The sequence below is a fragment of the Ochlerotatus camptorhynchus genome, unplaced genomic scaffold, assembly GCF_037179485.1.
Source record: "Ochlerotatus camptorhynchus isolate MF236.1 unplaced genomic scaffold, CSIRO-AGI_Acam_v1.1 ptg000457l, whole genome shotgun sequence".
Lineage (NCBI taxonomy): Eukaryota > Metazoa > Arthropoda > Insecta > Diptera > Culicidae > Ochlerotatus > Ochlerotatus camptorhynchus.
Window position 1 is genome coordinate 683,164 of NW_027040943.1, and position 26,514 is coordinate 709,677.

At 41.7% G+C, this 26,514-nt stretch overlaps 1 protein-coding gene across 1 annotated transcript; it reads left to right on the forward strand.

Annotated features, from left to right (window-relative positions):
- The first annotated feature begins 9,429 nt into the window (after window positions 1-9,429).
- On the forward strand, window positions 9,430-10,911 carry LOC135712076 (mucin-4-like). The gene has a single exon (XM_065235058.1). It carries the CDS (start codon window positions 9,430-9,432, stop codon window positions 10,909-10,911), a length of 1,482 nt encoding a protein of 493 aa, XP_065091130.1.
- Window positions 10,912-26,514: the final 15,603 nt, after the last annotated feature.

Genomic DNA, 26,514 nt, shown 5'->3' on the forward strand with positions numbered 1-26,514 from the left:
GACAGTACACACGGGTTAGGCAAAAGCTGTGCGTTTGGCTTGTACTGTTGCATTAATGGCTGTTATTTCTCAATGACGCTGCATCTTTTCTTGTCCACAAGTGCAAGCTCGTATATGCTGATGATCTAAAAATCTATGTGGTGGTACGCTGCATCGAGGAATGCTTTCTACTGCAAAGGTTGCTTCACTGGTGCCGCTCGAACGAGCTTGTCATCAGCGTCGCGAAATATTATGTGATGACTTTCTATCGGTTCAAAGACCCGATAATTTATGAATACCACATCGATGATACTTTTCTTAGCAGAGTGGATCAAGTGACGGATCTTGGTGTCGTATTGCACTTGATGCTTTCCTTTTATTCCCATTATGCGTCGATTATTTCCAAGGCTAATTGTCAACTTGGCTTCAACTCTAACATTGCCAAGGACTTCACGGATCCACACTGTCTAAAAGCATTGCATTGTTCACTCGTAAGGCCGATCCTAGAAAATGCTTCAGTTGTATGGGTCCAAACGACGTAACATGGAACCAAAGAATCGAGCGTGTGCAAAATCAGATTCATACGGCTTGCGCCCACAAACCTACACTGGCGTGGTTCTTTAAACCTTCCAGCGTATCCCGATAGATGCCGTCTGCTTGACCTCGAAATGCTTGATCGAAGACGTAAGCTACAACAGGCTACGTTTATAGCTAAATTACTCAACGGTGACGTCGATTACTCTCATCTTCTGTCACTGCTTGATTTCCGTGTTTCAGGTAGGATGTTACGTCAGCAATCCCTGATCAAACCTCAATTTCTGGCTAGAGTAAGAAGACTGAACCTTATTTAAGATAACGAATAGTTTATTCATTAAGCAAAATTTGTCAGATGAATTATTAAATAAATTAATAAATAAATAAATCATATTTTGGACACTCTGTTGGCTAACCTGAGTGACCTTTTCTTCATATCTGTCGCATACCGAGCCACCTTTCCACTTTTCTTCAACTTCTGTTTGACCATTGCCCAATATTTCTCGATTGGGCGAAATTGAGGGCAGTTAGGGTGATTGATGTCCTTTTCGAAGAAATCTACCCCGTTGTCTCGATAGCATTGTAAAACTTCTCCGCTGTAGTGGCAGCTTGCCAAATCAGGCCAAAACTTTACAGGTCCATTGTGAGCCTTAATGTACGGAAGAATGCGTTTTTTTCAGGCACTCCTGCTTGTACATTTTGGAATCCATAGTCACGAAAACCTAGCTTTTTTGTCCGCAGCTGCAAATACCTTGCCAGATCATAAACTTTCTTGTAAATTTATTGGCAAAAACGAATTTGAACTTGCTAGGGACATCACCTCGACCAGTGGTTTTATAGAACTTTTGTCCGGGAAGCTGCCCATAATCCATCTTCACGTACATTTCGTCGTCCATGAGAATGCATCATACGTACTTTATAATAACCTCATTGTACAACTTCCAGGCACGCCTTTTGGCCACTAGATTCTGCTTCAGCGTCCTGTTTGGTTGCTTACTGGCCCGAAAAAATCGAAATCCTTCTCGCTGACGAATCCTTCTGACGGTGCTTTGGTAGGCATTGAATTTCTTGGCGATATCATAATCTGACAGCCCTAGCCGTTCTCAATACCTTCAAATGCGGCTTCCGAGCCGTAGTTCCACTACGACGCTTGCTATGATCCTGTCGATCGATAGTATGCCACTCACGGAAACGTTTGAGAACACTGAACACGGTCGATTTAGCCAATTTCCACGACTTCGAGATTTTTGAATCTGATCGCGTTGGATTTCAACATTAAGTATAACTTCTTTAAAACAAAATAAGGCGAGGATCCTCTGCAGCACTGCAGTAAAATAAACAGTGCGTCCAGATATTGAATTACGTAAGCTTTATTATTATTATAGAGTTTTGGCACTTCTCAGCAAAAATGCTGGAAAATTTCACCTACTCCGGGCTGTCTTTATGCCAAGGGGGTTAGACTCTGTGGATGTCATTCGTCAGTTGACTTACATCCTAATTTGTTTGCTTCAGTCGGATCAGTTATAATGATTCAGGAACCGCCGGACAATACTACAGGTTCTAAGAATCACTGCTTTCTGAATGCTGTTCAGTTTTTTTTTCGTAGTTCCAACTCTTCAAGGGAACGTACGGGGAACAATTCCGGTCGCCGAGATTACTACCGGAACTATACGCACATCCTCCAGGTGCCACATTTGCTTCAACTCTTCTGCCAAATCGTGGTACTTTAGTGTCTTGGTCGAGAAGAACGTTGACTCAACATTGCGATTTAACGGTACAGCGATATCGATGAGGGCTACCCCCTTCATCCTTTTGTCGTAAACCACAATGTCAGGGCGATTGGCTCGAATGTGGACATCCGTCATGATCTCGCAATCCCAGTACAGTTTTATGCAACTATTTTCCAGTACCGGGTCTGGCAGGTACTTGTAGTACTAGGGTACGTACTGGTTCACCAAGTTGTGCTTCAGTGCAAGTTGTTGGTGCACAATCTTAGTGACATCGCTGTGATGACCGAGATACGCTACTTCTGCCAACGCTTGGCAACATCGTCTCCCCTACTGCATTGTACTTTCTACACCAGTCTTCTACTTCTTCGTGCAATATGTACCTACGGAAGTTCTTCGTCGCAATAACCCGATCCTGGATGGCCTCGCACCAGCCACGTATTCGACGCCACTTTGTCGACATGCGCTTGTCCCAATTGATGGGGATGCGTTCCATGCAGCTCCTTCAGTTTCCACGATGTGACTTAATCTTCAACAGTTTTTAGGTCGCAATTCAACTGGTAGTTGCACGACAGACTTCGTGACGGTGTTGACTTTCTACGAAGTAGCTCCGCAGCTGCTGAATCAGGGAAACACATAGCACTTGGATATCAGTGATGCCTTTTCCTCCTTCATTACGTGGCAAGGTGACTCTCTCGACTGCCGACTTTGGGTGATGCATGCGATGCTTAGTTAACGCCACTCGTACTGCTCGTTCTATCGCCTCCAAGTCTGTTTTGGTCCACTTGATCACCCCAAAGCTGTAGGTCAACAGGGGCACGGCAAATGTGTTTATCGCCTTTATCTTGTTGCCGGCCGACAGGAACGACCTCAAAACACGATTGATTCGATACAAGAACTTTTCCTGCAGCTCCATCTTGATCGTTGTAAGGCGAATCCCTTTCAGTTGCTGGAACCCCAGGTACTTGAAGGTTTCGCCTTCAACCATATTCCGAATCTCCTCCTGTTCGTTGATGCGGAAACTGCCAGTATCCAATACTTGACCTCGACTGTTTGATTGACTATTCGACATTTATCGACTCCAAACTCCATCCGGATGTCATTACTGCTGCAAGAGACGGAGCAGCTTCTCCACTGACTGTTTCCGCAAACAGCTTCAAGTCCTCCATGTAGAAGGTGTGAGTAACATTTGTGCTTCTTCCTCCATTTTTCAAATGGCAGCCTTAGTTCCATTGATTTAGTGCTCTGCTGAGGGGGTTCATCGCAAGGCAGAACCATAGTGGACTAAAGGTATCACCTTTGAAATACCCCTTCTTATGCTGAGAGTTCTGGACCGTAACACCACTGCTCCGTCAGAAAAGTGGAGAGATGTGCTCTACATTCACATTGCGTGTTGCATAAGCCTGATGACTCCCCCGTCCACCTTGTACAACTGCAGTACCTTGAGAAGGTACGAATGCGGTACTGAATCGTACCAACAATCAATACGAAACTAACGATTTTGAATTGGCTCACTACTTGAATAGCCTATTGGTCCCAAGCAAATCGATTAACGTACCCATTTCTAGTCAAAATTTTAGTATTACACTATGTTTGTTTTGATTTGCTATAAAAGTTTGACAGATACAATGAGGGGTTCGTGGATTTTCCTATGTTTCGAGGGGTGCGATTTACTTGGGACCGAAGAGAGTACCAGCGCTGAGCCAAAAAGTTGAGCACGTTTCTTCGGGATTTTCTGGTCTTAGAGTTACCTCTATGGTCGTACGCCTTCTTGTAGTCGAAATACGCCATGCTCAGGTTTCTATTTTTCTGGCTCGCCTGACCGACAATAACTGCACCTGATCTTTGCAGCCTTGAGTGTTTTGCTGGCAGCCCTTCTGTTCTTCGGACATAACGTTGTTTACATTGCAATGGTTCTGTATCTTCCGATTTATTACTGATGAGGGCACTTTGTACAGGCTCGAGAGACATGTTATTGGCCTGAACTTGGCTGGATTAGCCGTGTCTTGGTCCTTCAGCAGAAGATAGGCTACCCCTCTGGTAATGAATTCTGGTAGCTGTTGGGGATTTTCTAGTACCATATTGAAGCATTCCGCCATCCGCCCATGGATTAATGTGAACTTTTTATACCAGATGTTATACACAAAATCTGGTTGTGGTGTAGCCCAATTCCTGGTATACCAGGTAGCCTACCGAATATCCTGAGCGGTTACAACGACCGTGGGCATACTTACAATACTTGCAATTAGTCGGTTTTGTTGTTACGGATCTGGTTGTAGAACTCCCTTTCGTTAGTGTTGAACAATCGATTTTCCTTCTTCCGCTTCGAACTTTCTCCATAACGTCGCATCCGTTTAGCAAGAGTACTCAACCGCTGTACATTAGGGTGTTTCATTTTGAAAAAAGTGATGAATTTTTTATAGGCCACCCTCCAGTTCGATTCATAGCCCCAAAATATGAACCTGTGCAAAAAATGGTAAAGATTGATGAAGGTTTAGAGGTCGCGCCAATGATTTGGATTTTGTATGGAGATTTTGGTGAATTAGTATGGGAAATTATTGATTTTCGTTTACATTGCTCTAACTTTGGTTGTAGTTGTCCAAACGTTGAAAAAAAAAATATGTGGTTGTCATGACAATGATCAACAAGCCTGTTGTTGTTGCGATGAAATTGGCGTTGTTGCCTTGTACATATTCATCTGTCAATTTACCCTATTTTGCCATTTTTTCACATTTTTATAATTCTTGATACGCTGCAAAACTGAGCGTAGCAACTGTAGGCTTTTTGTTTATTGCCATAGCAATAACATACTAAATTTTTTCGACATTTGGACAAGTAGAAGCAAAGTTATAGCGATATAAGCGATTTTTTAAATTCTTCCATAGTAATTCCCATACAAATTTCAAATCATTGGCGCGACCTCTAAACCTTCATCAATCTTTACCAATTTTTGCACAGGTTCATATTTTGGGGCTATGAATCGAACTGGAGGGTGGCCCATCAGAAATTCATCACTTTTTTCAGAATGAAGCACCCTACTGTACATGTGTGTCGAGCACCTCAGTAATATCGGCGTCAGTGAGGTCATGGAGCTCTGCGGGCTTGACAATTTCAGCAACGTGACGAACTAGTCTCGATGATCGGTTTCCCCTCTTGTACTGTGTCAACCGATCAATCTTAGTCCGAAGTGTGACGATTCGGCCCTCCAGGCGTCGCATCCATGCGGGTTTTTGAGCGTTGGGACGTGTACGACTTTCGCCGTCTCCTTGCGGTTACGTTCACAATCCCAACGTTTGTACCACGGCCATAGCTGCACAGTACACTATGAACTGCAGATCCTTAAGGTCCTCAACGGCTTCCAAGTGCTGTGGCAAAATATCCTCGTTGATAATGCTTCCTGCACTCGTTAGTCGGTAGGAATACTGCAATAATTATTATCATTATTAGCTTTATTGAAATTTGAAGAATCGAAGCTTGATTCCCTTGCGGTTGCGGAAGGGTTCGGCAGGTGAAGGCTTGAAATATATTTACTTAAAAAATGGATTGGAAGAAACCATGTCATCGTCATTATAACGAAAGTTTTTCATATTAAAGTCCATTTTACAACATAAGGTGGTCGATAAACTTATTCAAAATTGTTAGATAAATTTTCCATGGCTTTTCCAGGAAAAACTTCTCGAATATGACAAAACTCGATAAAGGTTTCACTCAGTCTATTAGTATACTCGTAGACTGAGTAAAATTTTCAGCAGTTTTCCACATATTCGAGAAGTTTTTCCTGTTTTTTGCAGTTGACTCTACTCAATTTGGAGTAGCTTTGATCGATCGTGTACACAACGAGGACTATTTCAGAGATCAATCCAAAGCTCCAATGCCAGCAATAATCCACATACGAAACAATTTCCCCATTCAAACAGAAAACCACAATAAAGGCAAAACAAACTTGACAACAAGAATCTGCTTATTCTATCTTCTTCCGGGAGGATGCTTGAAATCTCAATCCTATTTATGCTCGAAGCCAAGATCTCTCAATACTCAGGTATTGCGCATTGTACAGTTTGTGGACAAAAAGAGCGTGGGGGAGAAGGAAGGTAGAATAACTCGACTAGTGTTTTGGTGTTATATTGTAATACATTGCAAACGAGACCCAGAGCAAGATAATTCTAATTGACCGCTTGATTTGAGCAGTTAAAATGACGGTTTCAACCGCTCGAACTTTGAAATAAAACAATATATTTAGATTTTTTTCTTAATAAACCACGTGAAATGTTGCCAAAATTTGTGCGTTTCATTTGTTGGTCAAGTTTTGTGAAATCGGTGGCAGAAAGTCACACCAAAACTGCTTGACAAAGATGGCACCATTTTAAGGGGAAAAAACTGTCAAAATGGCCGCTTCAGGGGCTTGTCCCATTTGAATAACCTTAAGCTTGAGGGACGTTGCTCGAAGCTATGTTTACAAATCACATAAATCGTAGAGGTACACTCTTGTGTCCGCTCGCTCCATTCCATGTATGTGTGCGAAAATATGTTTTCGTTCGCTTTTATATTGCTGAAAAGGCTTCCTGTTTTCCATCATTCTCTCCCAAACGGGTCCCCCCCCCCTCTTGGTCGGAACAAAAGCGGAATCCTTATGCTTTTGCCATCGCATATTAGAGCGGGCGGATGGGGGACGAGAGGCACAATGGAATATTTATTTTCCACTGAATACATCGAAATTTGATTAGCTCTTTTTCCGGGATAACCCTCCTCCGTCCGTCCGATTCCTTCAATCACATTGTGTTAGTGTTCCACTTGCGAGCTTGTTCGCTTGCACTGGGTAAGAATGCAAATATTTCCGGTTTGCTACTGCTACTACTGTTTGCTCTGCCAGCCACCACTCACACGCTTGGATTTCGACTTGGAAACTTCTTGGCGGTGGCAGCTTTAATCTTGAAGTTCTCTCTCCCCGGTTTGCTTTCCAGGACTGGAATACCGGAATAATTGAACGAGATTGATTTATGTGTTTGTTCACTCGATTTTTCCTCCTTCGCCGTTCGATGTACCACCCCAATTCGTCTTCCCCACTGTGTCACCGCTCAGGCCACGATGTCGTCGTCCTGTTTGAACAAATTTGGGTACAAGAAAGTTAAGAACGGTGCCGCAGCCCGGTTTCGCTTCAGGTTTTGCTGTTGAGCTGATGAAAAGAAAGAATTTGTATTTGCTTTCTGTCGGGCTTGTTGTTCATTGCTGGTGGTTAAGAGGGGAAAATAAACTCCCCTACTTTCTCCTTACGCAAAAAAAAAAAAAAAATTAAGGCTACAGGTTTCCCAATAATGCTGATGGGAGGCTGGGAGGTTGGTTGGGATGACTGGTAGGCAGTTAGCAGCGAAAGTGATTCGGTTATCGAATTTGACAAATAACCACCGATGGCGAAGGATGGATGGATGGAAGGATGGTTAGCAGACAGTGGTAAAGGCAATTCAAAGTCAATAGCAATCAACGGAGGAGGGCTTTTTGAGATGATGGGTTGCGTCTAGGCATTTTGAGGCACAGGAATCCCCCGATTAGTGCTTTCGGGTGTTTTCCAACCTCTTGAGCTGGTAGCATCCAGCGCGCTATTCGGGAGATTCCTGTATTGTAGGTATTGATGTTGTGAGCGTTTCCTTTTCCATCTTTGTTAACCTAAACGGTGGGATAATTATGTCAGTTGGAAGATAAGATACGAGTGAATGTTTGAATACCATCAACGGTTGGCGTATATGCAAAAAAACATGGTTTTGGCTCAGCCTTGGTACTATCTTCGGTCCCAAGCTAATCGATGCACCCCTCGAAACATAGGATAATCCACGAACCCCTCATTTTATCTGTCAAACTTTCATGTGGTACGTTAATCGATTTGCTTGGGACCAATAGGCTAGTCAAGTAGTGAGCCAATTTAAAATCGTTAGTTTCGTATTGATTGTTGATTCAAGTTAGTATTATGGAGATATTAATTATTATGTGCATTCTGCTCGTACACTGCAACAAAATACAGGCAGCTTATACAACGTATCACCTAGATTATCACTAAAAATCGTGTCTTTTGGTGCCATAACCACTCTTTGAATGTTTCAACTCTTTTTGACGTTACACGGGCTGGCGCTTTTGGATTAATGTTCATATAGAAGATTTGGTTGAAATTTTCATATTCAAAATGCTCATATACATTCAAAAGCGAATCATAATGCAATCGTCAGCAAAGTTGTTACTTATTAACCGAACTACAAGTTTTGAAAATCTGAATCAAATCGAAAATAAAGAAATTTGTTTATGATCGCTAGAGTGTACTGAACCTTTAACCGGCCCTTCTACCAGCCCTTCTACCGGCCATTCTACTGGCCCTTTTACCGCTTCTTCTACCGGCCCTTCTACCGGCGAGCTGTGTTGCAGAGGCTGTTTGTCATGAAAAAGAAGGAAGAATATTATATCATTATTGCTTTCCATTTCTGACAAAGCGTTATTGTTCGGCTCGTTGATCGCTTGTCTTTTTGCTACTACAAGTTCGGGATAGTGGACTATATCGAAAAAGAGCAAATAAAGGTCGAAAATGAGGCCAAGCGACGGGCGCTGCTGAAGGAAAAACAATTGGAAGAAGCAAGGGAGTTGAGGGTATGGATGAAAGCGGAAGCCAAACTCAAATTGCTTACAAGGAAGAGTATGAAGAACTCGTAAAAAATGTCCCTCATTAAAATCTTCTCGGCTCCGAGGAGTTCTTTTGATCATTTGAGCCTAACAAACAAACTATTGTAAAAAAAAAATCAATGAAATATTTAAAATTATTCAGGCAAATTATTTCTTAATTCTAAAACCTTACATTTATTTTCTTTGAGATTTTAAAATTTAGTCTCACTTGTGTCATCAAAATTAGCACGTATATAGCTGTTACGGGCACCATTAACCGTATTCAATAGTAAATATTTAACATCAGACGACAACGCAAAAAAAAAAATAGAACTTTAATAGCATAACGTTTTATGCTGATGAGATTTATGAGACCAAAATCATTATAGACAGTTCATGAAAACATTCATGATAGGCTCCTAAATTCAATCTAATTCTTGAGCCAAAATTACTCGAGGACCAAATTAGGTTCTAGTTTCAAGTTATTTTTTTTCATAATAGTCGGAGTCGACTCCAGTACTTTGTCTTCGCACTCTTTATGCTCAAAAATATGTCGGACTTCGACTCCACGGCTCCACGACTTCGACTCCACGACTTCGACTCCACGACTTCGACTCCACGACTTCGACTCCACGACTTCGACTCCACGACTTCGACTCCACGACTTCGACTCCACGACTTCGACTCCACGACTTCGACTCCACGACTTCGACTCCACGACTTCGACTCCACGACTTCGACTCCACGACTTCGACTCCACGACTTCGGCTCCACGACTTCGACTCCACGACTTCGACTCCACGACTTCGACTACACGACTTCGACTACACGACTTCGACTACACGACTTCGACTACACGACTTCGACTACACGACTTCGACTACACGGCTTTGACTACACGACTTCGACTACACGACTTCGACTACACGACTTCGACTACACGACTTCGACTACACGACTTCGACTACACGACTTCGACTACACGACTTCAACTACACGACTTCGACTACACGACTTCGACTACACGACTTCGACTCCACGACTTCGACTCCACGACTTCGACTCCACGAATTCGACTCCACGACTTCGACTCCACGACTTCGACTACACGACTTCGACTCCACGACTTCGACTCCACGACTTCGACTCCACGACTTCGACTCCACGACTTCGACTACACGACTTCGACTACACGACTTCGACTACACGACTTCGACTACATGACTTCGACTACACGACTTCGACTACACGACTTCGACTACACGACTTCGATTACACGACTTCGACTACACGATTTCGACTACACGACTTCGACTACACGACTTCGACTCCACGACTTCGACTCCACGACTTCGACTCCACGACTTCGACTCCACGACTTCGACTCCACGACTTCGACTCCACGACTTCGACTCCACGACTTCGACTACACGACTTCGACTACACGACTTCGACTACACGACTTCGACTACACGACTTCGACTACACGACTTCGATTACACGACTTCGACTGTACAACTTCGACTACACGACTTCGACTACACGACTTCGACTACACGACTTCGACTACACGACTTCGACTACACGACTTCGACTACACGATTTCGACTACACGACTTCGACTACACGACTTCGACTACACGACTTCGACTACACGACTTCGACTACACGACTTCGACTACACGACTTCGACTACACGACTTCGACTACACGACTTCGACTACACGACTTCGACTACACGACTTCGACTACACGACTTCGACTACACGACTTCGACTCCACGACTTCGACTCCACGACTTCGACTCCACGACTTCGACTCCACGACTTCGACTCCACGACTTCGACTCCACGACTTCGACTCCACGAATTCGACTCCACGACTTCGACTCCACGACTTCGACTACACGACTTCGACTCCACGACTTCGACTCCACGACTTCGACTCCACGACTTCGACTCCACGACTTCGACTCCACGACTTCGCCTACACGACTTTGACTACACGACTTCGACTACAAGACTTCGACTAAACGACTTCGACTGCACGACTTCGATTACACGACTTCGACTACACGACTTCGACTACACGACTTCGACTACACGACTTCGACTACACGACTTCGACTACACGACTTCGACTACACGACTTCGACTAAACGACTTCGACTACACGACTTCGACTACACGACTTCGACTACACGACTTCGACTACACGACTTCGACTACACGACTTCGACTACACGACTTCGACTACACGACTTCGACTACACGACTTCGACTACACGACTTCGACTCCACGACTTCGACTCCACGACTTCGACTCCACGACTTCGACTCCACGACTTCGACTACACGACTTCGACTACACGACTTCGACTACACGACTTCGGCTCCACGACTTCGACTCCACGACTTCGACTCCACGACTTCGACTCCACGACTTCGACTCCACGACTTCGACTCCACGACTTCGACTCCACGACTTCGACTCCACGACTTCGACTACACGACTTCGACTACACGACTTCGACTACACGACTTCGACTACACGACTTCGACTACATGACTTCGACTACACGACTTCGACTACACGACTTCGACTACACGACTTCGATTACACGACTTCGACTACACGATTTCGACTACACGACTTCGACTACACGACTTCGACTCCACGACTTCGACTCCACGACTTCGACTCCACGACTTCGACTCCACGACTTCGACTCCACGACTTCGACTCCACGACTTCGACTACACGACTTCGACTACACGACTTCGACTACACGACTTCGACTACACGACTTCGACTACACGACTTCGATTACACGACTTCGACTGTACAACTTCGACTACACGACTTCGACTACACGACTTCGACTACACGACTTCGACTACACGACTTCGACTACACGATTTCGACTACACGACTTCGACTACACGACTTCGACTACACGACTTCGGCTCCACGACTTCGACTCCACGACTTCGACTCCACGACTTCGACTCCACGACTTCGACTCCACGACTTCGACTCCACGACTTCGACTCCACGACTTCGACTCCACGACTTCGACTCCACGACTTCGACTCCAAAACTTCGACTCCACGACTTCGACTACACGACTTCGAATACACGACTTCGACTACACGACTTCGACTACACGACTTCGACTACACGACTTCGACTACACGACTTCGACTACACGACTTCGGCTCCACGACTTCGACTACACGACTTCGGCTCCACGACTTCGACTCCACGACTTCGACTCCACGACTTCGACTCCACGACTTCGACTCCACGACTTCGACTCCACGACTTCGACTCCACGACTTCGACTACACGACTTCGACTACACGACTTCGACTACACGACTTCGACTACACGACTTCGACTACACGACTTCGACTACATGACTTCGACTACACGACTTCGACTACACGACTTCGACTACACGACTTCGATTACACGACTTCGACTACACGACTTCGACTACACGACTTCGACTACACGACTTCGACTACACGACTTCGACTACATGACTTCGACTACACGACTTCGACTACACGACTTCGACTACACGACTTCGACTACACGACTTCGACTACACGACTTCGACTACATGACTTCGACTACACGACTTCGACTACACGACTTCGACTACACGACTTCGATTACACGACTTCGACTACACGATTTCGACTACACGACTTCGACTACACGACTTCGACTCCACGACTTCGACTCCACGACTTCGACTCCACGACTTCGACTCCACGACTTCGACTCCACGACTTCGACTACACGACTTCGACTACACGACTTCGACTACACGACTTCGACTCCACGACTTCGACTACACGACTTCGACTACACGACTTCGACTACACGACTTCGACTACACGACTTCGACTACACGACTTCGACTCCACGACTTCGACTCCACGACTTCGACTCCACGACTTCGACTCCACGACTTCGACATCACGACTTCGACTACACGACTTCGACTACACGACTTCGGCTCCACGACTTCGACTCCACGACTTCGACTCCACGACTTCGACTCCACGACTTCGACTCCACGACTTCGACTCCACGACTTCGACTCCACGACTTCGACTCCACGACTTCGACTCCAAAACTTCGACTCCACGACTTCGACTACACGACTTCGACTACACGACTTCGAATACACGACTTCGACTACACGACTTTGCAAAACGAAAAAACAAAATTAAATTCATTGTTTCAACAAACAATCTAGAAGTGATCCAGGAAGAGGATAGTAAACAATATTGTAAACATTTCACTGTTTTGGTTCTTTACAGTCTAAGGAATTGCTCACCAAAATTTAGATCACTTCGTAGCTAGAGGTGTTGCGTTTAGTTTTTTGTTTATATTTACACATTTGACAGCTTGTGGATCTAGTTCCTCATTTTGTGCTTAAGAGTCGGATAAATTCAGACGTTGAGCTATTCAATCAAAATTTAAACCAGTAGGCGATGGACGATCTTTTGACGACTTGGAACAGCAGATTATGATTAAATATTGAACTCAGGGTCACATGGACCAACATTTCTTATTTTGTGAAAGTACAACTCTGAATATCAAATTTTCGATTATGCTGATGGTAAGAAAGTGGAGGGCAATCTCACGTATCCAACAAGCCTGTTTAATAATAATCCCACTAATAATGTGTCAAACCTCTGAATTAATAGTATGTTAGCCCTATATAGCAAAACCAATGTAAATTAGCGGGCTTATTGGTTACCTGGGATGTGTAATTCGTGCTTGTGAACGATTTCCCACCGAAGGTATGCCGCTGCGATCAAGCGTTTGGTTAAACGTGTTCTCCATAACAAATGTTCAACGGAAATGGGTTGCGCATCGAACATTATAACAAGGGATTAAAGACAAGTGTTTCATATGCGGAAAGTCCAGAAACTGTCAGAATATAACTAAGGGGCTGTTCTCCAGCTACGTAGACCAGCGCTGCCTAACGTGGTCTCTGCATCTCAGGAATGGAATTATTCTAGTCCAATTTATTTCATCATTATGAAGTTCAGCCCAGCAGGAATGAGAAAGACACTAAATGCAGCTTGAAACATGTTCATCGAAAATTGATACAGTCATTTAAAAAAACAAGTTTGAATGGTTAGGGGACGGGGGACGGGGGTTGTCAATTATCGACGGCCCATACAAATTTTAAAAATTGTGTATGAAAAATTGTCTACGCAGGGCAAGGGGGGGGGTCACCAATAAAAAAAAAACAGTCTACGTAGTTCATGAACAGCCCCTAATAAGGGTGAGGAAAATGACATGTCAAGAAGAGGAAATTGAGTAAATTGAGGAAAGAAGGGGATTATGAACTTTCTGGAGGTCAAGCTTGTGATGAAAATTAAACCGATCGTTTTATGATAACTTTATTTTTAACTTCTTGTAGATAGATTAAAAGATAGCAAGCTGATTGATATAAACATTATTGCATTTGCATTCACACATCATTATCAATCAAAGTAACACCCCGGTTACTTATTTAACTGAAAAAGTGAACGATTTTCTATACCTGAAAAACGACTGGATAATCAGATAAAATCAGGGAATTTAGTTTTCTTCGTTGAGTCGACACCCTGTACATACAACACTGCTGGGCTTGGTAGGGTAGCATCAGGGTACTCGATTGAAGCGATTCGGACGGGGAGAGTGGGAATGCCAACTCCCTGTTGATAAAATTTCGTGGATAAAGGGTGGGCTCATCTCCCCACTCATTGGGGTATCTTCCTGTTTGGGACTAATCTTTTTGACTAATTGAGTGCTCATGTTGCTGGAAGGAGATTCTTTACTGTCCCGTAGATGCGTATAGGTGACTTTGCCTATCGATCCACCTAATCCGTTTTTGGCCCTTCATACAGCGATATGTTGAGGACAATCAGAGGTTATCTAGCTTGAGCAAGACAATCAGAAAAGAGAATCCACTGCTATCGGACTTAGTTTCCATGCTACAATGGGTGGTATTGGTCAATGGTCATATTTATATATTTGACAGCTCCCGTAGTAAGAAGGATATTCTGGAATGCATTTAATATCGTTAATCTACATCTACTCTAATCCAATATTGCGGCTTCCAGTTACAGAAACACTTGGGAAATACTGTCAAATACCTCTCAATATGAGTGTTTTTGGAATTGGGGTGACGTGACTAACGGAATTATCTACCTACCCTCTTCTAAGACCATTTTCTAGCTAATAAATTATCACACTAAAGCTTCATGATAGATAGCATTTCCAAACAACTTCAATCAAAAATGTTTACCCAACATGGGTAAAAAATCTAGACCCTTGAGACATATTACATAACATTATAAAATTCGCTCCCTCGCTCGATATTCCCCCTCAACCAAAAAACAGACTACTTTGTCCACTATTCCCATACCAATTCAAGATCAACAATTGAAAAGGTCTCAACTCCATTTTGTAAACAAACCTTGTAATGCCATTTTCTCGCGAACCGAAGTCCGCCAACGCAAACCAACAAAACGAACAGGTAGGGGAAATCCTCCTCTACCCGATTGTGTTTAAGGTTTTTGAATGTAGGTTTCGGTTCGCGAGGAAATGGCCTTCCAAGGTTTGTTTACAAAATGGAGTTGAGCCCTTTTCCATTGTTGGTCTTGAATTTCCAAAATTTCCCCCCGTAACTTGATAACCCTCCCTTATTCTTTATCAAGTGCGGGAGTTGACTGTGTAATGGGCCATTTTTCACTTGACGGATTTCACGCCAACTCATCCAGTGGTTGGCAGCACCCTCTCAGAACCTTATGGAACTTTGTGGGTGTGGAGACTTAGCAATTTTAAGCAACTTTGCGTACTTATTTTTTTCAAAATTTATCTCGCCTAACATTTGATAAGGGTCAAAGTTTTTTGTCGATTTTTTTTTCAAATCGATATAGCTTAAAAATGACAAGCCCTACAAAAAAGTGATGTATGGCGAACTTTTAGCAAATAATCTGAAATTTTATAAAAAAATTTAAATAAAATAAAAAATCGGTTTCTACACTCTAAAAAAATATATTTAAAAATTAAAAGTCATTTTCCCAAAAATGGTACCCCTCAGATTTGCTTGATATTTTTTCTCATGAAAGGCAATATAATTACCTAACTTTTCTTCATACATCGCAAAGTGGGCGCTTTTAAGGAAAAAAGTTGTTCGAACAACAACTTTTTCATGTTAATTTTTTTTTAGCGTGTTTCACTCAAAGTCGAATAGTAATACGCGCACAACCTTATTAAAATTCGATTAAACTTTATGGGTATACTTTTCGATAATCTGGGCGAAATCTAGCCTAACATTTGAAAAGGGTACAGAGAAGTTACCTGCAAATCGTCCAATAAGAGTTCAGAACAAAACGTTCTAATGAGGAACAGCCATCTCAGCATGGTTTGCACTTTCCTGTGATGGATTGTATTATAATATATGCATACACTCTATCCAACTTCTATAAAACCACCCTCAAATTGTTCCAAATCAACAGGAAAAAGTTGAAAAGCTCATAACCCATGATTTTATTCATAAAGAGCAATCATCTTACCTAAGTAATAAAAAAAATTCTCTTCAAAACGGTGAAATTTTAGTGATTTGCGACATTTCTGAAAATTATTCATTTATTATTCAAAACTCAGCACAGGGGTATCATTGGAACAATAATCAAGCTACGATACATCCTTTCGAAATTTACTACATAAAAGAAAACAAGTTGGAAAATTTAAGCTTTATTATTATTTCAGAAGTATTGACCCATGATACAATAGCAGTTCAATTATTTATATCAAAATTGTTAGATTTCATTAAACAATCTATTAGTTTCACAAAAATTACTTTCATGTCAGATGGAGCAGCTCATTACAAAAATAAAAAGAATTTTGCCAGTTTGTGCAACTTCAAGTCCAAGTATGGATTGGAAGCAGAATGGCACTTCTTCGCAACGTCTCATGGGAAAGGCCCATGTGACGCAATTGGAGGAACTCTCAAACGAATGGCAAAGAGAGCAAGTCTTGCTCGAGATTATGGAAACACAATCACAACTCCACAAGAACTGTATGACTGGGCAGTTAAACAAACAGATACAAGCATCACAAAATTGAACTTCTGCTTCATATCAAATGATCAATACACAAAGATGTCCGATGAACTCAAGGAGCTGTTCAGTCATGTAAAAACTATACCTGGTACACAAAAATTTCATTGTTTTGTACCTATTTCTCAAAACATAATTTCTACTAAGCGATTTTCACATTCAAAGGAAACTCCGAAAAATTTCACTCTGTTTCCGATAGACTAATAATCAATGAAAAACTCAAATTATGTATGGAGAATTATAGGAAAATAAATTATGCACTAAACAAAAACACTAGAGTTTTCATTTATTAAAACACCATTCGAAATGCAGGAAAATCCTCTGTATTAGGCCCTTTCAAATGTTAGGCTAGATTTTTGTTTTAAGCACGCCCAGATTATCAAAAGGTCAAAATCTTTATGCTCATTAAGTTTCAACGGATTTTAATAAGGTTGTGCGCGTATTACTATTCGACTTTGAGTGAAACACGCTAAAAAAAAAATTAACATGAAAAAGTTGTTGTTCGAACAACTTTTTTTCCTTAAAAGCGCCCACTTTGCGATGTATGAAGAAAAGTTAGGTAATTATATTGCCTTTCATGAGAAAAAATATCAAGCAAATCTGAGGGGTACCATTTTTGGGAAAATGACTTTTAATTTTTAAATATATTTTTTTAGAGTGTAGAAACCAATTTTTTAATTTATTTAAATTTTTTTATAAAATTTCAGATTATTTGCTAAAAGTTCGCCATACATCACTATTTTGTAGGGCTTGTCATTTTTGAGCTATATCGATTTGAAAAAAAAATCGACAAAAAACTTTGACCCTTATCAAATGTTAGGCGAGATAAATTTTGAAAAAAATAAGTACTCAAAGTTGCTTAAAATTGCTAAGTCTCCACACCCACAAAGTTTCATAAGGTTCTGAGAGGGTGCTGCCAACTCCGAAGACGAGTTGGCGTGAAATCCGTCACTTAATTCTTTTGTATGAAAAATACTGAAATAGTTCAATATTTCCCGATGAAAAATGACTATATTACTCTCAAAATGCAGGAAAAAGTTTTGTCCTCCAAATCTGTCTGGCTTCCGTCAGAAGCTTTTTACAACTACCTCTGGGATTTTCTTTCAATTCCATTTCAAAGATTCTTCCGAGTTCTCCTTGAAGTTTCTTCTTATTTTCCTCCTTGTAAGTATCACCTGACTACTATGAAAATTTATTTCCCGACTAATCCCTGGAGAGCGCTTTAAATTTTCCTCGGAAGTTCTTTTGGACCTGTTTCTCTAATCTACGCTAAAACAAGTTTTCATATAGTTTCCATTAGCAACGCACATATTGTTTTTTTTTCCAAAATCAAAATTAATTATTTTTATCTGAATATCACATAACATTCATGAGATCATATGAGTTCAATGTGATAAGTCATAGAAAGTACATTGAACACGTAAGGTTTATGTAATTTTGTGGTGCATTTTCCAATTATGTGATCTCATGAAAGTTATTTGAAATTCACATAGATGTTTTCCTTTGAAAATGTGATTTTTTTGGAGTGTACGTCCTACCTGATCGTCTGCCTTTGCAGCTATAATTTTGCCATAATTGTGGTCGTTTCATCGCCGTAACTTACTTTGTAGCTTAATTACTTGGTAAATTTTCCGCAACTGCTCGTTGAGTTAACTGGTTTTTTTTCACGTTTTAAAGTGTCCACAAAATCCTGTCTCTAAAATTGTTTCAACTTCATAAATCTTTCCAAACGACCTGAATTAGATGTAAACACAAAAAATACCAAAGCTACAAACGACTTTCTACTGCCATTACTCTCATCCCCAAAAGAACCCATGTGCAATCCTTTCCGGAACCCTTTCGAACGACACCTTCCCGAAAGCAAAAAAAAAAACGAATCATTCAATTAAACGACAAAGCAAATGGAAACGGTTTTTCTCCCCATTCCGGTACCGCTTCCTCAATCAATCTTGTTATTCACACTACCTTATCCTTCGCTCCCGAAACGGTGGAAAAGCCAACCAAAAAAAAAAAAGGAATCAAAACCAACTCAGTTCTATCAGTTTGTCCCGTTGACAACATTCCTCGAAGGGATCAAAATCACCTCGTTCGTCCCTTGTAATCGAACCCCGCAAAACTCCCACCTTGCTAGAAAAGGACGACGACGACATGACAAGAAAGGCATTTAGTACTATAAATTACCACACCAGTCGCTTTTTATTCGAAGTAGCAGGTTTGTTCCCACGTGTTGTTGGGCAGATATAGGGGACGACGGGGTTAGACGGTCACCCTAACCGGAAAGTAAAATTTAACCAAAGCGATATAAAATTTCCGCGATCGTGTGAATATTGATCTTTAAGGTACCTACTTTCCCTAATAACATGGATTTTTAGGGAATTTCCTAATGTTTTATCACGAACCAAAAAAAGTCTAAATAGGGTAGAGCGCTACTTCGTCGTAATCGCCCATTTCCGTTCTATCGATCAGAAAAGATCAATAATATCAATGATTTCACCGTGCACAAATCAATAATAAGGTTATTCCTATGCGTTAGTTTATTAGCTAAAACATATATCCTATTAGAGCGCATTGTATGAAAATTTACGGTCATTGTTCTCAAAACAAAAGAAGCGCTCCTAGTAAATCCCCTTTTTCTACGTTTATCCGTAGGACGAAGAAAATCTAATGACGTTTCAATGCGTTAGGACGTTATTGAAACTCGTAAGACGAATTTAGAATCAAGAAGCGGTATTAGATTTAAACAGTATCTCAACAATGTGTGACTCTTTATCAAATCCAACGGTACGTATGGAAAGGTGAATACATTTAGAAGTCATCTTTGACAGAAATATTCCATTTTTAGTTCAAACCCGTTCAAAAAAGATAGGTTTAGCGGGGGTTATGCTTAGTAGGACGGAAATCAGATCAAAAACCCTAATGCAAGAGGTAAGGTTGCCCCCCTTAGCCTAGTTGTGCAGTGCATCAAGGCCGATAGGTAAGAAAACAGTAGTTCTATACGGCGCTAATGTTCAAATTTCCTGCATAAAATATATCACGAGCAACACGAGAAAAGGATCTATCATTGTTGATCGAATCAAGCGCATGCTTACATTATCTTCTGTCGAACTGTGCTGCGAGCTTAGCGAGAAATTCGTTTATGTTGCCGGGGTAAACCAAATAGAAAGTCGATGATGAGAATCGATCAACGAGGATAGGCCATTTTCAAATGTTACGCGAGATATATTGAGATCGTGACTTTCCAGCTAACTGGAGGGCGTATGTTGTTCCATTTTCTTCTGTTCCTTGGAAAGGGAGTGGTCAAAATCCGAACATCCAGATAGTGTCAAAAAGCACAGTGAAGGATACATTTATTCATACAAACAGGCTGCCATTACCGAGCATGGAAAGCTGTATATAGAAATTTTCCGTCTTCGGGAAAGTTGTTCAGCTGACCAAGGTCTTCTAAATTGTGGGAGGGATAGTTAATATTTTTGTCACTACGCGGTCTTAGCATAGAGGTTCCGAAGAAACGTGTTCAACCTTTATAGCTCAGCTCTGGTACTATCTTCGGTCCCAAGCTAATCGATTCACCCCTCGAAACATAGGAAAATCCACTAACCCCTCATTTTATCTGTCAAACTTTCATAGCGAATCAAAACAAACATTATGTAGTACTGGACTAGAATAGGGTACGTTAATCGATTTGCTTGGGACCAATAGGCTAGTCAAGTAGTGAGCCAATTTAAAATCGTTAATTTCCACCGGTTGGTCTTAGCGTGCATGCGTGTCTTAGTTACGTTAATGTTCTGATCATCTAAGAAGTTGCCCGAGACTGAAAATCTCTTTAATATAAAAAAAGATTTAAGAAGTTGGTGTCTTCGGAAATTGTGTTCAGGTGATTGAATTTGGTGATTGGATGGGAGACAGATTAGTTCACAATTTTCTCACTACACGCCACTTGTATGTCTATCATCAGGAAAGCCTTAGTCAGCAGAACAACTTTACTTTACCTTATAGATGGTCAGGTTTTCGAGATATATCATATACTGATAGTTTCCATTCATACTTGCACCACGTAGTGAGAATTTTTTTTAACTAATTTGTCTGCCAAGGTCAGGATATAAGTATTATACACACTTAGTAAAACTCATGTTAATTTATACCCGTTCACATTACAGCCTATATCACGTAGTATTGGCTGTCTTGCAATGAGCACTCATACATAGGATTTCCAGTGAAAACTAGATGCATGAGTGCTCATTGCTAGACAGCGTATATTACGTGATATAGGCTGTAATGTGAATGGGGTATAAGGTGCTCTGAGACTATACGAGTGTCATATGACATAAAATTAAGTCATAGCAGACTTTTCAGTCTCGAAGTACTTAATTTTACATGACATGTTTGTTTACGTCTAATACTTTAGTGAAAGCTGGATTCCGTCATTCTATGTCTGTAGCTTATAAGTGTGAAAAAGAGCAATGCTTGCCTCTTCTCTCATTTTACTTTGCTTCTCTTCTGCATAACTGACTTAGCTAACCTGCTATACCAGCTACCTTGAACCGTGTTTTTGACAGTTTGTGTTTTTTTTATGTTCATCCAACTATAATATCGACAGTGAGCATGCATAAGGGCGAATACGCGATGATCGATTCTCTTCATCGATTTTCTCTTTGCATTTCTACAGCTAAGCGAAACAATTTTCTAGAATATGTTCAATGAAGAGTAGTAACAGGTTGTATTGGCTATCAAAAGCAACAGCAAACGCACCGAGAAACGTTAAATCTAGCGAGTTATTAACAAAAGAAAAAATCGACGAAGAGAATCGATCATCGCGTATAGGCCCTTATGCATGCTCACTGTCGATATTGCTGATTCACATATATCCGGAGAACTTCGAGATTAGGGCGTAATTGCTTGATGCAAGATTTGCCATTGCCAAGTTGAACGGTACCAACTGGCAAACCTGGAAGATACGCCTCAAAATGCTGCTAGCTCGAGAGGACCTCTGGCACGTAATCGGAAAGGATATCCCGCAAGGAGTGAACCTGACTTCGATGTGGAAGAGCGAAGATAGGAAGGCGAAAGCGACGATGATTTTATTACTGGAGGACAGTCAGCTTCCGTTGGTGAGGGACTGCGTTCATGACAGGGATGCATACAATACACTCAAGAACTATCATCAGAAGACGACTCGTTCCATTCGTGTGTCGCTGTTGAAGAAACTGTGCTCCACGAACCTCTCGGAAAACAGTGATGTCGGAAAACATCTAAGGAAGAGGTGACCTCTTTTATTTCTATCTCTATCTCTATCATTATCTATCTCTATCTCTATCTCTATCTTACGCATATGAAATCGGCCAATCAGGAGCTGGTTCACGTTTGACAGAAAAGTGGTTCATTTTCGCATTGTCACTTCTTCTCTTAGGAAAACACATTCACGATTTTGATGACATTTTCGATCGGCTGAATGCTGCTGTAATGAAACTGGACGTGGACACCAAGGTCTGTATGCTGCTTCACAGCCTTCTTCATTCATTCGACGGGCTGGTTACGGGTCTGGATAGCCGTTCAGACGACGATATTTCACTCGACGTCATCAAGTCGATACTGGTGCACGAATACATAGCAATTTTGCCGTTGGAGTGGAAAAGAGGATGCGATCGAAGATGCGTTATACGGTGAATAAGCAGGAACTGTCGAAAGTTCTTCACGACGCTGAAGAAGGATGGGAATTCGTCTCGTTCTGATACGAACACTCATGCCAAGACCAAAGCTGCGCAAGGTGACGTCAGAGGTATGGAGTCGTTGGAAAAGAGAAATCGTCCAGCTGGGTGATCATCAGCGGTGCCAGCGCGCATATGACCAACAATTACTGTCACCAGTCGCCGGACTGTCTAAAGTGGTTGCTAAATCCTGCATGCTGAAGGTATAGTTGTGGCTACGGGAAACTGCCATGGTGGTTTGTAGTATCTGCAAGTTGCAGAAGTGTCGATGACTGCATCTGAAGGGGTGCATAAACTCAACTGCCAGCACCAGTGGCATCAACGGCTCGGTCATCGCGTTTGGGCTGCGGCTGAGCGGATTCTGAAAGAGCATTTGGCTACCGGAATCAAGGTGAGCGATTGCGGGCTGCGGCTGGTGTGCGAATGCTGCATGGAAGCTAAGTCAGCTATGGTTACTTTCCCCCGGTCGTCTACCTAAAGGCCTGGCGAGTGTTGAACATTGTCCACACTGACTTATGTGGGCCAATAGATAACGTCACTCCAAGTGGCAATCGGTATGTGATGACGATCAGTGATGATCACAGCCGATTTACAGTCACATACCTTCTGAAACATAAATCGGAAGCAACCGGTAATCTGAAAGATTCCGTTCGATAGATCGACAATATGTTTGAACACAAACCACACATTGTGCGCTCTGATGGAGGGGAAATTGATAATAAGGAGCTATGGGAGTTTTACAAATCGGAAGGAGTTCAACCGCAGTTTACGACTCCCTATTCTGCTCAACAGAACGGTGTTGCCGAACGGAAAAATAGGTCGCAGACGGAAATGGCAACGTGTATGTTGGAGAAACGTTACTGGGGTGAAGCAATTCTCACTGCTACGTACCTGCAGAACCTAGATCGAGGCTGGAAACCTCGGTCCGGTCACGCCAATGTAGTACATCTACTACTGATGAACTGATGATTTTTTTCGAAAAATAATTGCCATGAACTGATGGATGGTAAATAGAATTACCATGACCTGATGGATGGTAAATAAGAATTGCCATGACCTGATGGATGGTAGATAGAATTACCATGACCTGATGGATGGTAGATTAGGACTGCCATGACCTAATGGATGGTAGATTCGAATTGCCATGACCTGATGGATGGTCGATAGAATTACCATGACCTGATGGATGGTAAATAAGATTTGCCATAACCTGAAGAATAGTAGATAGAATTTTTTAGACCTGATGGATGGTAGATAGAATTATCTTAATCTGATGAATGGTAGATAGAATTAACATGCCCTAATGGATGGTAGATAAGAATTGCCATGACCTGATCAATGGTAGATAGAATTACCATGACCTGATGGATGGTAGAGTAGAATTTCCATGACCTGATGGATGGTAAATAAGAATTGCCATAACCTGATGGATGGTAGATAGAATTACCATGACCTGATGGATGGTAAATAAGAATTGCCATAAACTGATGGATAGTAAATAAGAACTGCCATGAACTGATGGATAATAGATAGAATTACCAAGACCTGATGAATGATAGATAGAATTACCATGACCTGATGGATGGTAGATAGAATTAACAGGAGCTGATGGATGGTAGATAAGAATTGCCATGACCTGATTGATGGTCTGAGGAAATTCTGCCATGACCTGATGGATGGAATATAAGAATTGCTATGACCTGATGGATGGTAGATAGAATTTTTATGACCTGATGGATGAACTGAGTAAATTTTTAAAAATGATTGCCATGGCAAAGTATGAAAAAAACAGTTACAATTGCCATGAACTGATGGATAGTAAATAATAATTGCCATGACCTGATGGATGGTAGATAAGAATTACCATGACCTAATGGATGGACTGAAGAAATTTTGAAATAGGTAGAATTGCCATGACCTAATGGAAAAAAATTCCCCCTTTCCTCAATTAAGGAGAATAGGAGAGGGGAAGAATGTAGTATATTGAGTTTGTGTGGAATAAAGAATGAGTAGAATCGAGTGAGCAGCTTGATAGACCGTATGTAAACGGAATTTCATTGCTTCGAGAATTTTGATAGTTTAGCAGGTATAAATTAGAGTCGGTGTATTATGAGTCACGCCAAGAGTGAAGCCAAGTCTACCTATTGAACTGTCAAACCGGCTACCTATCGTGCAAAGTAAACAAGCATTACGATGCTATGAAAGGTCCACGAAAGGTATTGCAATTAAATATGAAATATAATCGAAGAAATGATCATATACACGCAGTGAGCATTACATTTGTCATGCGATACGTTTTTTTATGATCAGTAATGACAATTTCTACTATTTTTCTTTAAGATAATTCGACAAAATCACTGATATAATGATTTACTACAGCCGTTAATTTTTTTCCTCGCTAGAAGTCATTTGAAGTTGATGCAGAAGTCCTCTGTTGCCAAGTTAAAAGAAAGGGAATCTTTCGAAAACCGTGATGCGAGTTCAACTGTTTTTCTCTTGGCGTGACTCATTATACACCGACTCTAGTATAAATATGAGGCACCTAAGCTCGTTGACGGGTTCTTGTAACGAATTTTGGAAGAGGTGGATGAATAGAAGGTACAGCAGCAACAATAGCAGCAGTTTTGGAACCAGTCGCAGCCGTGGGAGCTGCATCATTAATTCGTGTAGCCGTGGCCGAGGCTGGAAACCTTGGTCCGGTGACGATAATACCTTGACGATTTCCAGCTCTCGTATGCTGCAGGCGTAGCAGCGTGTGCAGTTGAAGAACTTGTTAACTTCAAGGACGCTATGGAAGAACCTGTGTGGCGCAAGGCGATGGAAAATGAGTTGGACGCTCATTGCCGGAAGGGCGCACGGTCATCGGATTCACATGGGTCTACAAGGCGAAGCGGGATGAAGCTAACCACATAGTAAAGTTCAAAGCTAGATTGGTAGCTCAGGGCTTTGCATAACGGTTTGGAGTTGATGTTGGTGAAGTGTTTGCTCCCGTGTCCAGTCAAGCAACTTTCCGGACGTTCCTGACAATGGCAGCGAAGCAATACATGTTCGTTAAAATCTGGATATCAAGGCGGCGTATTTCGAAGAAGTCTACATGCGTCAACCTCCGGGTTTCGTTTCTTGCGGAAAGGAAAATCTACTCTACCGTTTTCAACGAAGCATATATGGTTTGCACCAGTCAGCTCACTGTTGGAAGAACAGGCTACATGAAGTGCTCGTGAAGAACGGATTCAAGGCAGCAAAGGCAGATCCCTGTTGTTAGTATACGTTGATGACCTGTTGTTATCGTCTACGGATGAAAGCAAGATGAAGAAGATCAAGGATTGCCTGAATGCGGTGTTTGAGTAGATCAGCCTCTAGGAAGTGCGGCATTTCCTGGGAATTGAAGTGAAGCGTGAAGGAGATAAGTTCAAGGGGAGCTTGCGCAACTACATCGACAAACTGCTGAAGGATCATGGAATGGAAGAAGCAAAACTAGCGAAGTGGCCGATGGATCCTGGATACCTGAAGATGAAGAATTCTGAATTTTAACTATCGCGTAAAATCTCCCTTCGTTTAATATTGAGCTATAGTTGGCATAAACAACAATTTTTTTTTTGTTTTTTTTTTATATCTTTTTTAAGGAGACTTTCACAACAACAACAAAATTGTTTATAAGCTAGCATACAATATTGTTAATCTATGTAATGTTACGCTTAAATTTACACGTAATATCGAGCAAATTTACGCCAAATCAAGCGTCAACTTTGTGTGAAATTTACACGAATTTTTAAAACGGTGTACATTAGC